The 13,257-nt window shown below is 36.1% G+C and overlaps 1 protein-coding gene across 3 annotated transcripts; it reads left to right on the top strand.

Moving 5' to 3' along the window:
• Positions 1-5,631: 5,631 nt before the first annotated feature.
• On the top strand, positions 5,632-11,768 carry vip (vasoactive intestinal peptide). 3 transcript variants are annotated; one of them, XM_088610087.1, is made up of 7 exons: positions 5,636-5,837; positions 6,579-6,695; positions 7,551-7,673; positions 7,945-8,049; positions 9,787-9,918; positions 10,251-10,365; positions 11,482-11,768. In XM_088610087.1, the coding sequence occupies exons 2-7, from the start codon at positions 6,589-6,591 to the stop codon at positions 11,488-11,490; spliced, it is 591 nt and encodes a 196-aa protein (XP_088466213.1). In that variant the 5' UTR covers positions 5,636-5,837; positions 6,579-6,588; the 3' UTR covers positions 11,491-11,768. The 3 variants fall into 3 exon arrangements, with proteins under 3 accessions (XP_088466214.1, XP_088466215.1, XP_088466213.1); XM_088610089.1 differs by lacking the exon at positions 7,551-7,673 and having other exon boundaries at positions 5,633-5,837; XM_088610088.1 differs by lacking the exons at positions 10,251-10,365; positions 11,482-11,768 and having other exon boundaries at positions 5,632-5,837; positions 9,787-9,922.
• The last annotated feature ends 1,489 nt before the right edge of the window (positions 11,769-13,257 follow it).

Raw genomic sequence — 13,257 nt, 5'->3', positions numbered from 1 at the left:
TGTTGCATGATACTTCCCCATATGTTTTTATGGGGGCTCAATGGGGAACAGATTCTGGCTGAGTAACTCACATACTTAATGAAAGTTAAGTAGAACTGGAAAAATACAGTCATACATAAATTAGATGCATGGTAATAATGCTAATATTATTCAAGACTGATAGAGTTCATCCTATAAGCAGGTCATATTTTTGACATACTCTAGTTTATAACAGCCTGTGTGAAATACTTATTCTTCACATTTAGTACTTCATGTAATTCTTTTAGGTTGTAGTCCAAACAGGCTTTGAGACCACATCCCTATGCCTCATATTTTTGCAGTGCAGTTTTCTAAATAAGCTAACCAGTTTTACAATTGGTCTGAAGGCTGAATAATACAGCTGTGTATGCTAGAGATTAACTAATTGAGACATGGAAGACAGCACTTAAATATATAATATGAATGTATGCAGAAAGAGGGAAATAATATTATTGGGGAGATGTCAACTTCACACACATTGACTGGGATGTTCCCAGGGGAAATTTGGAAGCCGATATTGATATGGCTTAAACAGTATGAATGCTTTTTAACCAAGTTAGTTAAGGCACCTGCTGAGGGTGATGTTCTTACTGACCACAACTTCACAAATAACCAGGACAGAATAGAGAGATGAGATGTGTTACAATCACTGGAAACGTGACTATGATACGGTAACCTTGAAGCAAACTTTAAGTCACAATGGGCTGAGCCTAAATTAGGGTTTATGTTCCTAAAAAGGCCTCTTTGAAAGAATGAGGAATGAGAAAACAGGAATAAGGAATTGAGAACTGGTGGAAATATCATAGACAGATATGAGATGGAACATGAAACACAGATTTTACAGAGACTGTCAGAGAAATATTTATGCATTTGGTAAAATCCCTGGTTAAATATTAAGGGATTTCATGAAAATTGTAATGTTCTCTATCAACAGAAAAGTGCTATTGTTGTACAGCAAACATATAAGGTTAAAATTACAAATATCCAAGTCAAGAAAAATATTGCCTAAGTGTTTAAAGGAGATATGAAGGAAAAGTGGGAAGGCAGAGATTGTCTTAAAGGCCTCTTAATTCAAAATTTGAAAATTAGTGCATCGAGTTACACCCGGCATTGAACAGAGATGAATAAATGTCAAAGAAAGACATGTGAAGAATATCACATGCCAAATATGAAAATAATTTAAAATATTATAGTAACAGAAAATGTATTGTAAAGGTTTAAGTAAATAGTTTGCCAAATTGTAGGGAATACAACCTAGAAAAATCACATGAATTATTAAATGTAGGTTTTGTGAGTTTAATGAGTATGTTACACACCCTGTTTTAAAGTATGTCTACAATATGACCAGGTTATAGGATGAAATCAGCATTAAGCAGTTGCACTTAACCTTCATTAATGATGGGGGTTTTGCAAGAGACACCGGTTGAAGAAAGAAGAGATAAATCAGATCAGAACAAAGATAAAACACAAATAAGTAATAGGTTTATTCCCTGCTGAAAAGAAAGAAAACACAATGTTTTGGCTGTGATGCCTTCTTCGGGTGTAAGAAGGGGGCCTCTTACCCTCAGCAGGTGCCTTTACTAACTGGGTTAAAAGAAGGCTCCACAGCCGAAACGTTGTGTTTTCTTTCTTCTCTTTTCAGCAGGGAATCAACCTATTACTTGTTCTTTTGCAGCCTACGCATGCTGGTGCAGCTCCCCACCTGAACTAAAACAGAAATTTACAACGATCAGTTTTATAACAACACATGTCATCAGTAAATGTGGAGCCCAAAACAAGAACAGGGCAGGAACTTGGTCCCTGAGGTATGTAGTCACACAGTCATTTCGGTTTGTCTTCCAGCCATGTGAACTGAAAGATAAATCTGACTACCTGAAACTAAGGGAGAATATAAGGAGAGTAATAGAAGATGACAGAGAGGCTCCAAAACCAAACTCATGACAGCCTAAACCTAAAGAGACTCAGACATAATGAGGGAGAAAACGAATGGCTTCTATCATGAGGGAGCACACTCATAAATCTTTGAAGTTCCTGAAAAGCCTGTGACCCAAAGTGTGCTCTTTCAGGCGATGTATAATATCCCCTGATTCGGTAAAAAGAGCAAAATTTCCTGAACACTGGCCTCATGCAGCACTCTGTTTTTAATCATCACTGTCAATTTACCAGCATGTTTCCAAGTCATTTGCGCATAATTCATTTAATTTTTGGCCTAACCAAATCAGGCTATGTGATGTAGCACAGTGCAGCCAGTGGCTGGGAATCAAATAGTTTTAGACGCGCTGGTTTAGCCTACCCTTAGCAGACGTTAAGGGTCTTCATTTGTGTACCACAATCTGGATTTGGTGCTCAGCACTGTTCGATTCATGAATAACGACAATTATTTGGAAAGACATAAAGATTGCTTTCCCCTCTACATGTAGAAAATAGAGCAGAGTCCCAAAACGATTACATCTTTCGTAAAATGATCTGCCCTTGTGTTTGCACCCTCCTACTTCTGTTTAACATACCCTCTTCTTTCTCACTATTGGTTTGGTTACTGTAACTTTGTGCTTATGTTAAAAGATGAAACACCATCGCTAACTGAAAATGTTTATGAAATTACAAATCAACCTACAACTTTGAACACGCCTGTAGCAAACATTTGGATGTGAATGAAAAGGTACAAAGAATACTTCTGTCCAAGTCCTGCACATTTTTTTAATCCAGCTCCAGACAGACTCAGTGATCGAAGTCACTGACGAAACAGTAAGAAACAAGTGGTAACAAGTGAGATCAGTATCTTTCATGCTAATGCTTTGTCTAAGAGAGTAGGTACTGCTGTTTCAAAACGTCTCCTCTCTGTATTGTATAACCCCAATTATTGAATCACAATTAGTGATTCGCTCATTTTTCACACAGGTTCATTTTTGTATTCCTTTTAATTAAGCAACACCTCTGTAATATAGATGTACAATCACATGTGTTCTTTGTTCATTGTGCCCACACCTTATTTGATATTAAGTATCTCTCTCATATGGATAATGAAAGTGGATAACAAAAAATTAGATTCACTATCATGAAATTGGGTGATGATTTGGTGATAAACGGTATCAATTAAGGAAAAAAAAAGTTTTTACAATCACCTGTTATTGTCAGGGACTAGGATACTACAGGGTTAGGGTATTATGATACCCTAATCTGGATTCTGTATTACGATCGCTTCTCTTTCTAAAATATAGCAACAATCTCATAATTATAGTGTAGATATAAAATTACAGATGACTCTAAAATACAACAAAATGTAAAGATTGCTGAAGGAACAAAATACAATTAGGTAATATTCATGAATGGACAGATTTAATGTACATAGTGTTAGATGCAGATAGGAAAATATGGAATCGAAGAGTATGATATTTTGAGCATGAATAGGCCAACTGAAAATTTTGCAATTTGCATTAACACCACATTTAGACAGACTAAAATGGCAAACAAAAAAAAACTAATTACTGCAGCTGAAGGCATAGACTCTTGAATGGAAGTTACAAATAGGTGTAAAACAGACTTGGAGGGCACTTATTCCAGGTGCTAAGAATCCTCATAAAGGCACTGACAAAGTCAGCCTGATTCAAATCTTTGGGGTCAGCTTGGAACACCAACCACAGGATACACATGGAAAATTAAGAGAAATGTATTTACCTCTGCAGTCAGGAGGAACGCCTTTATATATACTACTGTAAGTATATATATATTTGGCTAATGCTTTATCCAAAGTGACTTACATTTGCATTCATGAATACAGCTGGATATTTTCTGCACAAATGGTTGTGGGAGTCTGGAACAAGCTACCCAGCCATGTTATTCCATAGAAAGACCGGGTTAGTTTTGTAGCAGCAACAAAACTGTAATGGACTCGTCGATCTCTTCTCATGTTCCCGTGAATATTTTCACATAGATACAAACTAAAATTATTCTCAAAAGAATTTTAGAAATAAATTACACATTTTATTTTGTTTTTCTTAAGCTGATATGGATATGCTGGTTGCAGACTCTAGCAATCTGGAAGTGAAGAGTGCACAGGTTACTTACTGGTGATAAAAAATTATTTGCAACTGAATAGACAAAAATCCTTTTCACAGTTTACTTGGCCCCAAATGTCAATTTACTCCTGTGTTGTGATGTACATATTGTATTCTGCTGCATAGATAAATATTAAATGCTTATTTTGTATATCCTAAAGAAATAGCCAAATAAATTTCCTTTAGAAAAGCTAACTGAATGCAGACACATACGAAAAAGAACTAAATATCAGCAAATATGACACATATGGATTCAGAGGCGTCAAAGGATTCAACACCAGTAGCATAATAGTAGCAGTAGCAGTAATTAGCGTATTACAATTCTCACAACATTAACAAATCAAGCTAACTTGGATTGCAATACACAACTGCAATGATAAAAACAAATATGCCTCCAGACTTATTGTAACATTCTGTCACATTAGGGAGCTAACACTGGTTCAGAGCTGATCAAGATCATCTGACCTTTGCAGATCATATTTACATTTAGGTCTCTAGAAAACACCTATCCCACCCCAAAAAAAAACTACCAGTGTCTACTGTCAAGAATCTTTGACATGATAATTAAACAATGAACAGAAATCTGTGGAATCACTACAGAGGGGACATGTGCATGCAATTTTATTCAACAAAACTTTTAAATGCTTTAAAATGGGGCTTTTACAACCTGATTTGACAACAATCAATTTTTCTAATGTGAAAAATAACGGAAACTACAGTAATATAAGTAATTTTGGTTAGGTTGAGACTGGTATTGATTTCGCAATTATTTTTCACATTTTATACGTTTTTAAATTAAATTATATTTCATGCACCCTCATCACAAAGTTCTTTTATTACGGTTTTCTCATTTCAGTTACTGAGACGTCGTGAATTGCACATTCATTTCAGACATGGCTTTAACCCCTTTAAAAATATCGGACAATCCCTGCAATTTAGATTGAAGTAAATATAATTCCAGGAAAGGGTTATTTTTTCTGCAGTTCTATAATTACAGATGTCCTTCTTGTAAAATACTTATGAAAATAGAAATACTGGCGTTTTAAACTCAATTTAGTTTTGAAGTGTTGACGCTGCCTGGTTGATACGAACTACGTTTTGATTGATCTGAAGCGCATATATGTTAATCAGTGGAGTCCAGTGATTAAAAATATAATCTGAAAGCAGAAGTAAAAATTAAACATCCAAAGACAAAGCTGAAAGTCAGACCCGACTGTGTGAATGAACAGGGGCTCCCGCTTACCTTGAAACTACTTGTGATCAAAACAACAAAAAGTTGCTCGGTTTGAAAACTAGGAGATCGCTACAGAAAAAAGAAGTGATATTAGTTTGGACTCTAAACTAATATCACTATGAACGTGGAGGGCATGAATCAATATCTTGCAGGACTTTAGAAATCACATTATGTATGATATAAATTAGTTCCACTGTGGCGGATGCTTACGGATCCAGGCTTACCAACAAGCCAATGACGAAATCGCCTGTCCCAGTGGGACTGGGCATGACGTATCTAAACTGATCGAATCTGATTGCCTTCCTATTCGGCTAAAAGTATTCAGATGTATAAAATGAGGCACACTGCTCCACATCCAGCAAGAGTGCCCACAGGAGTTAAGAAGAACCACCGGCAACGTTCTGCTGAAGAGGGCGAGCTGGCTTTGCTGGGATAGTTCTGCAGCGTGGAAACCTACCGTCTACTGTGCTTGATTCCAGCACCGCGGACAGCGCCAGCCAAAGACGCCAGAAGACTTTCACTGCTCACCTGTAAGTAGCGCAGTTCATCGTTATTCTCTTGCTGCCAAATGACTCTACAGTCGCAGTTTCCCTAAACCTTTGATACAAAATAAAGAGAAGGTGTAAGGGATCGGTTAAAGATACACCTTCAAATTAAAAAAAAATCCGAATGCAATATTTAAAATTCGACTCGATTGTTTTTTTTATATTTAAGAGTGATGCCTACGTGAAGTTGTTTTAATAGATACATTATACCTTTTAAGGACAATAAAAGCACATGAGCGTAGAAGTGTAGCTTCAAGTGCTGTGCATTACAAAGACTAGCATTTTGACAGAAAGTTCCGACGAGTGTACAGTTACAGTGTACCTATTGTATTTTAATCTTATAGAGTGCAGTTTGCTGATGATACTTTTTTACGTCTAAATACATTTTAAGTGCAACAGCTTTTAGAATAAGAAAATATGAATTGTGCTTTAAATGATGAGCTGGCTACTTGCCAAGCACCTGTCGCTGCCTTTAGAATATCAGCGACTGTTTCTCGTTAAAATAAATATTGTTAAAACTGCTCAGAAAAAAAATCTGAGTGGATTGTAATTGTAATGCCTTCCCTTAGAATTATTGGCTAAATTCCGTGCTGAAGCTACTAAATTTGCATTCAGAATATATTCAAATTTACAGAGAAAGATACGTAAGGCTACAGTCAAGTGACAAGAAACAAGCTTAAAACCAAACTAAACGTCTGCTCATTGTCTCTGTCCGTTTTTGTGTAGATTGAAAGCGATGTTACAGAGAAACAGTTCCCAGCTTCTTCTGCTTATAGCCCTGTGCAGTGTGTTATATTCCAGAACAGTGGGTCTACCAGCGCTGGGAACTTATTCGTCTATGAGGTACGACTTTCTAGATATTAACTATTCTTTGAAACAATTGAGTTGTTATTATTAGAGAGAGACAGATGTTAACACCGATTTCGTGTTGTCTAATCGCTCTTTCTTCAGTTGAGTTTTAAGTAATAGCACACAAGCCAGGCGCTATTATGTGCGATTCCGACAGAGAACAGAAGTTTCCCTAAATCGGTGAGCTAAATACTGCATTAGCCTTTCCTGACCTGTAACATAAACCCATACATATTAAGGACAGAACCAAGTCTGCGATAATGATGAGGAGCAGGACGAAGACTGGTAATAGCTAAATTGCCATTGTTACAGCAGTAAGCTTGACCATACTTTTATTGAAAATACCACAACATAATATTAAATGTTAAATTGTGCCAACAACATAGGCAATTGACAATAAAACAAAAACAAGCAGTGACACTTTAAAATAATCGGTAACTTCAATCTGACGTCTGACAATAGTAGCTGATTTATAGAAAAAGCCGCAAACCGAAGAGTTTAGCACCACTGATTACGGGCAAAATGCTCTTGGCTTTTTGAAGATGACCTTTTAAATGTGCTACATCCGCCTGAATGAATGCACCTCGACGACCTTAAACAGAACGGAGTTAGATTTTAATTACATCGGACAAATTACTGTATATCGTGAACCTTCAACGAACCAAGCCTTACTTGGGAATTTGCTTATTTACTTACATTGGATGCGGTTGGTTAGCAATTAACTAGATATAAAACGACAGGCTACCTGGAAAGTCATTATTCTGTGACACGGTTCGAAATCGTTGTTATTATTAAGATTAATTTAAGCGCTTATCCGAGAGTGAAGTGTTTCTCTCTGCTGGTCCGTAGGCTGGGAAACACAGTGGCAATTGAAGGAGACAGCGAGAACGACTGGACGAAGAGTCCATCCAAACACGATTCCGTCCCAGAGAGCTATAAGCTTTACTATGATTTATCAAACGCAATCGCTAGGTACGACGTCTTTAATCTCCATTTATGTTCAGATGGCGTACAGTACGTTTTACAGTATTTTTTTGAATGCTTCATGGGTTTCATATCGCTCTATTTGAATCAACGCATCACTACAGATATCCAATATCTTCATCAAAGGCAGCCATGCCACTGTCGAGAAATATGACATGTCTGATTTCGTGCATTAACGACGTAGGGCTTGTATATGGTCTTATGGTTTTGAAACGTGTAGCGTTGAGTTATTTCACTTCAAATCGTAATTTAATTTCAGACCCACACGACACGCCGACGGTCTTTTTACAAGTGGGTACAGCAAGCTTCTTGGCCAGCTATCCGCCCGACGGTACCTGGAGTCTCTAATTGGAAAAAGAGTCAGGTAAAAATGGATTTTATTCCTGGCATAGTTTTAAACACATTTCAATTTCATGACTGGAGTAATTTGTCAGACAGCAAGCTGGTATTCCTAACTAGTTTTTCTTTGTTAGAGCAATATTGTTTAAAACTACATAAGACTGAAAACAATATGCACTTGCGACCACGTTTTAAAAAGATTGCAAAAATGGTTATTTCAGGTATTTTTCAGGTATTTAGTGATTTTTATTGATTTTTTATTGATCTCTGAAATCCTCGGATTTAAGATGCATTTCTTAAGATGCTGTCTTCAACTGGCAAGAGATGAGACAACCAAACATGACTTGAGCAGGCCTATTTATGCACTCCAGTGTAGTTCCCAAAGCTGTAGTATGGGTTTTCCCCAGTTATGGCACTAAATCTAAATAACAACAAGCTTTATAAAGCAAACTAATTTGGTCAAATGCCAAGCGATTGGATAGGCATTGTTAAATATGCTAAAAGAGTCACTGCAGCTCAATTATCTCTCAGGATTTCTAAATTCTTCTTGAGTTACTTCTACAATAGAGGTTTCAATACACAGAGCTGGTCTCATAGAACTTACCACCACCTGTCTGACATGTTGTATGGACATATACATATTTTCCTATTCACGAATGAACTTGTGATAGTGAAGGTCTTGTCTACATATCCACTCACTGTATAAAGGAATGTTTATCATGTCTGATTTGAAGCTGTGTACAAATGACTGCATACTTATGTGTCTGGGCAAAAACCCCACAGAAATTAACTCTATCTGAGGCTTCATCAGTGTGGTGTCATTAACCAGGTGTATACTGTAGATACATATTTATAGGAAAAGTACATGTAGTCAAAAGCTTAGTTGAATATCTTTTTCTTTGTTGATTAAACATAAACAAGGCGAGATACAGAATGCAAACATGGTGTTTCAGTTATTCATGTTGTTTAAATTCAGCTCTTGCACTTTTAAAGATATTGTTCCCAATTAGGTTTTGTATTACATTTTTTGTAGATATCAAGCTTTGAATTGCTGAATTCAAATTTCACAGATTATTACAAGTGCAGAAAATCAATGATACTATTATTTCACCACTATCTTTCTATCATGAACACTGCAGTATATTCCAGGGGCAAGTCAGCCTGTTGTATGTTATTAAATGCACGTCATGCACAGTTTAGAAAGGAGAAGTACTGTATGTTACAGAAAGTAACTTTTAGCATCATCTTGTGACAGCAAGACATTCAGTTTATGTTACATCAATTACATTACTTGTTCCAAAAACCAAAGTAGAAGTCTCCATCTGTCTATCTGACGAACTGAAGAAAAAAATGTATACTCAGAGAGTATGGAGGTGCTGTCCAATAAAAAAAATCAATGAAAATGCTAGAATGATCCATCCTTTCTACTCCAGAATGAATTATTTCTTAACACTTGTCAGCATGTTAGTACATGAGCCTCCCTCAGAACAAGTTATCTTTCTTTCTTAAAAAATAATGATTAAACAGCTAATAATTAGAACATTTTGGAGAACAATCATCTCATGATGACATTACCCCAGAGCTATATTCTAGATCTCTGTTTAGAAAAAGTCTAAAGGAATATCCTCTTGGGTCGAATCAAAAGTGGACTCAGAATGTAGATACCCGAGAAATGTACCTTCCCTGAGGGCTTCCATAACATTGGAACAGCAGGGCTCTGAGCCTGGCTAAAAGTTGTTGTGTCTTCTATTTCCTCTCCTAGTAATGACCTGATGGAGGAACAGATGCCAGTCAAGCGCCATTCTGATGCCCTTTTTACAGACAACTACAGCCGTTTCCGAAAACAAATGGCTGTGAAGAAATATCTGAACTCCGTGCTCACAGGGAAGAGAAGGTAAAGGCAGGGATGCCTGAGAGCCCAATAGGTCTTTCTGCACTCTGTAAAAAGGGCAATGCAGCAGCTGCTGGAATACAATGTCAAACAATGTGAATGTATATTATTTAACGATATCGATTTAAAATGGCATTTGGCATTATTTAAGGTATTTGATTGACATAGTGCCATTAAAACCAATCCTCTAAAAGCAAAATACATCTATAAATTTGTTTTGGATTTTTATGCGTTTACTGTTTATTACAGTAGTGTAATTTCATTTTTCCATTCAATACTTCCAAGCATTATTCAATTTTTGGATTTCAACCCATTTGTTTTGTCACTGATAACAGCCAGGAAGATATAAACTCTCCCAACCTTCAGGATGAAGCTGCCATAAGTGAGCCCTCCTTCTCAGAGAGCTACGATGATGTCACAGTAGATGAGCTCCTCAATCACCTCCCATTGGTAGGCTCCCATTACAGTTTGCATCGTACCTAACAATCAAAGGCCCTAAAACACAAGCATGTTATTTCTTTATCTCTCGCCAAAAGTCCGAACTTTCCTTCAGTTTCTGACCCCTGTGGTCAGAAATGTCAGAAAACCTAACTCTCAGGGTCCAGGGCCTTACGTGAATTTTAGGGTACTCTGTCAGTTGACAAATTATTTCTGTTTTGAAGAAAATATTAGCCTTGTCCAGCAATTAGTTAGTTCAGTCATTCGGTGCTTCAATAGAACCTAAAACAAAGGACCAGGGACCAAAATTTCCTATTGTTGATGTAAAAACATTAAACTTTTGGTACATCAGATGGGAAGAAGTGATGAACATGGAAACTGACACAACAGCAGATTTCACAGCAGTTTTTCATAAAGACAAATGAAGACCATTATGCATAGATGCTCTGCCAAAAGCTGCAACTGAGAGCTGTTTGGAAAAAATCTACCATTCAGTAATTCAGTTGGATCCTAATGAATTCTAAAAATGTTTTAGAGGTTATTTAGTGCAACTCACCCTAGCCGAGAGAACAAGAGCCTGACCGTAAGGATGAGGCTGACCAAACATGCCTTCACTTTCATTAGGAATGAGCTGTGGAGCTGCGACAAGGGTATCAGCACCTGGGGTTGACATGAGGGGTGTGCAAAGGGAAGTCCTGAAGACAAGATATATATATGTAGGAGAGGGGAAGTAGGCAAGATTAGGATCTTACCTTCCTCCCAAAGGTCTGCTGTCAAATTCATTTTGTCAGAATAGATGTCCTTTAAAAGTGGTCCACTTTTAGAAAGGTTGGTTTGCTCACAATGTTGTCCTCATTTGATTGGAGAATACAGACTTCTAGTTTAAACCTAGCCTTTATGCGTGGACTTGTACAGTCATATGTTGTACAACACAGACTCCCTTATAAAAAAGAAGGAGTGGGGTAAATTCAGAAATTACAAACTGAAAAGAAATTAATCTCTCTGCAGCAGCTGAATAAGAACAAAATGCTTATTGTCTACAAAAGACCTGTTTCTATGGCTGTCTCTTTATAATCTGTGAAAATAGAATTGATCTAAATCTGCCCTTTTGTGTTGTTTCTTTTTCAGACACTCTAAAGAAGGCCTTCCAGAAAGAAGGAGGAGATAATCTGTCATTAACTTGCTGTTTAAATACCATTATAAGAACATCAGTATTAAAACCAAATGAGAAATGTTGTGAAGTTAAGAATTGTGACAAAATTGGTTCTTATATATAAAGTAAATGTTTACACTGTAAATAAACTACTTTGACTCAGAGGTGTTGACCTAAAGCTGTACATACTGTATGTTAGACAAATTATGTGGACTAGTCTTCTGTACATTTTAGTTCAATAAATGCATTAAAATGAGTAGTATACTGGACAATGTACAATCTTATTGTAACATAATAGTAAAAACCACGTATAGGTCAGTTTTTCAGCATTTTGCCACTTTTCTATTGGTCTAAAATAATATTAATAATTATAACTGGGGAGCACCATGAAATTATATGCATGTCCAATTCATATTGTAAATCAGACTACAGATTGTATGAGTCACTCTCTAACCCCATTTCTGTGACTAGATAATACTGAACAAACATTATAACACTGCCAGGCATAATGGCTTGGTTTCAATTCCCTGAAATATTTAAATATACAATGTATGCTAATATTTATACTAAAAAGGAAATACCCAACATCAACATCGAAGTGTACTTTTTACGTTAGAAACACAAAACAATAGGGAAGAAAATGAAATAAAATAAAAAAGGGATTAAAACTAAATTCAAAAGGCTTAAGCACTTTCAAACATACAATGAATTATTGTGCTCTGGAAGTGCACAATCCGAGTTATTTATTCCCAATTTTCCTATGTTTGTGACGAAACACAAGGAGATATACGAAAAATATACACTCCTTTCCGATTCTTTCATGATCCTGTTCCATTACCAAACAGAAGTAATAATACTTTAATAAAATGTTCACATCTTGTTCAATAATTTCAAACCTGAAGTGACCCTAAAAGCCTTTAGGCTCCCTGACTAAGACTGCAATCCAAAATGCACTATAATTTACAGTTAAAATAGTTTTTTTTCCCTTCATAACCTGTAAAGACATATTTATTCTTTAAGCACTGGCATGTCTTTACACTTTGAACAGTTTAATTGAAACTTTATTGCCTTGTTACTATTGCAAATTAACCCAGATATTAAAGAGACAATTGCTGAAAATGTAATGATTGTTGGAAAAAAAATATGGTTTCACTGCTCCATTTATACCTTTATCTCTTTTTACAAAGTCCCCTTTCTCAGCAGGAGTTCTAGAATCCAATACAGTGACTACAGATTTTCCTATGTAATATGTTTGTTACGGTTTTCCTCACCCACAGCAGTACTCAGAAGTTAGAAGTTAGAACGCATAAATGTTTTACTTTTAGGCACAGCACAGGAGCAGCATTTAGTTCTGACATGAAATAAGATTATATTTATATCATAGATACATAGTCAATGAAGATATAACTTCAAAAGTATGATGTTTAATGCCAAGTTAATGCTATTGAATATTCTCAATAAAACACTATTCCTTCTTTCTTTTCTTCAATTGAATGTAACTTCAAAAAACATGAAACTAGTAATAAAGTTTTATTAGTGCAGAACTATGTTGTTGTTGTTGTTGTTTATTTAATCTGATTCTATGCAAAGGCAAAAGTCTATTAATATTGCTTATTATTATTTCATGAATATAAATGGTTTAGACAACCAGGAGTGAAAGTACAGAGTGAATGTTCTAAGCATCTATAATCTAAAGTTTGACTGACTGTAGCAGAGTAGAGTAGACTGACTGTAGCAGAGTAGCAGACTCT

The sequence above is a fragment of the Lepisosteus platostomus genome, chromosome 17 (assembly GCF_059453375.1).
Source record: "Lepisosteus platostomus isolate fLepPlt1 chromosome 17, fLepPlt1.hap1, whole genome shotgun sequence".
NCBI classification, from domain to species: Eukaryota; Metazoa; Chordata; class Actinopteri; order Semionotiformes; family Lepisosteidae; genus Lepisosteus; species Lepisosteus platostomus.
This window is presented reverse-complemented; position numbering and strand designations above follow the sequence as displayed.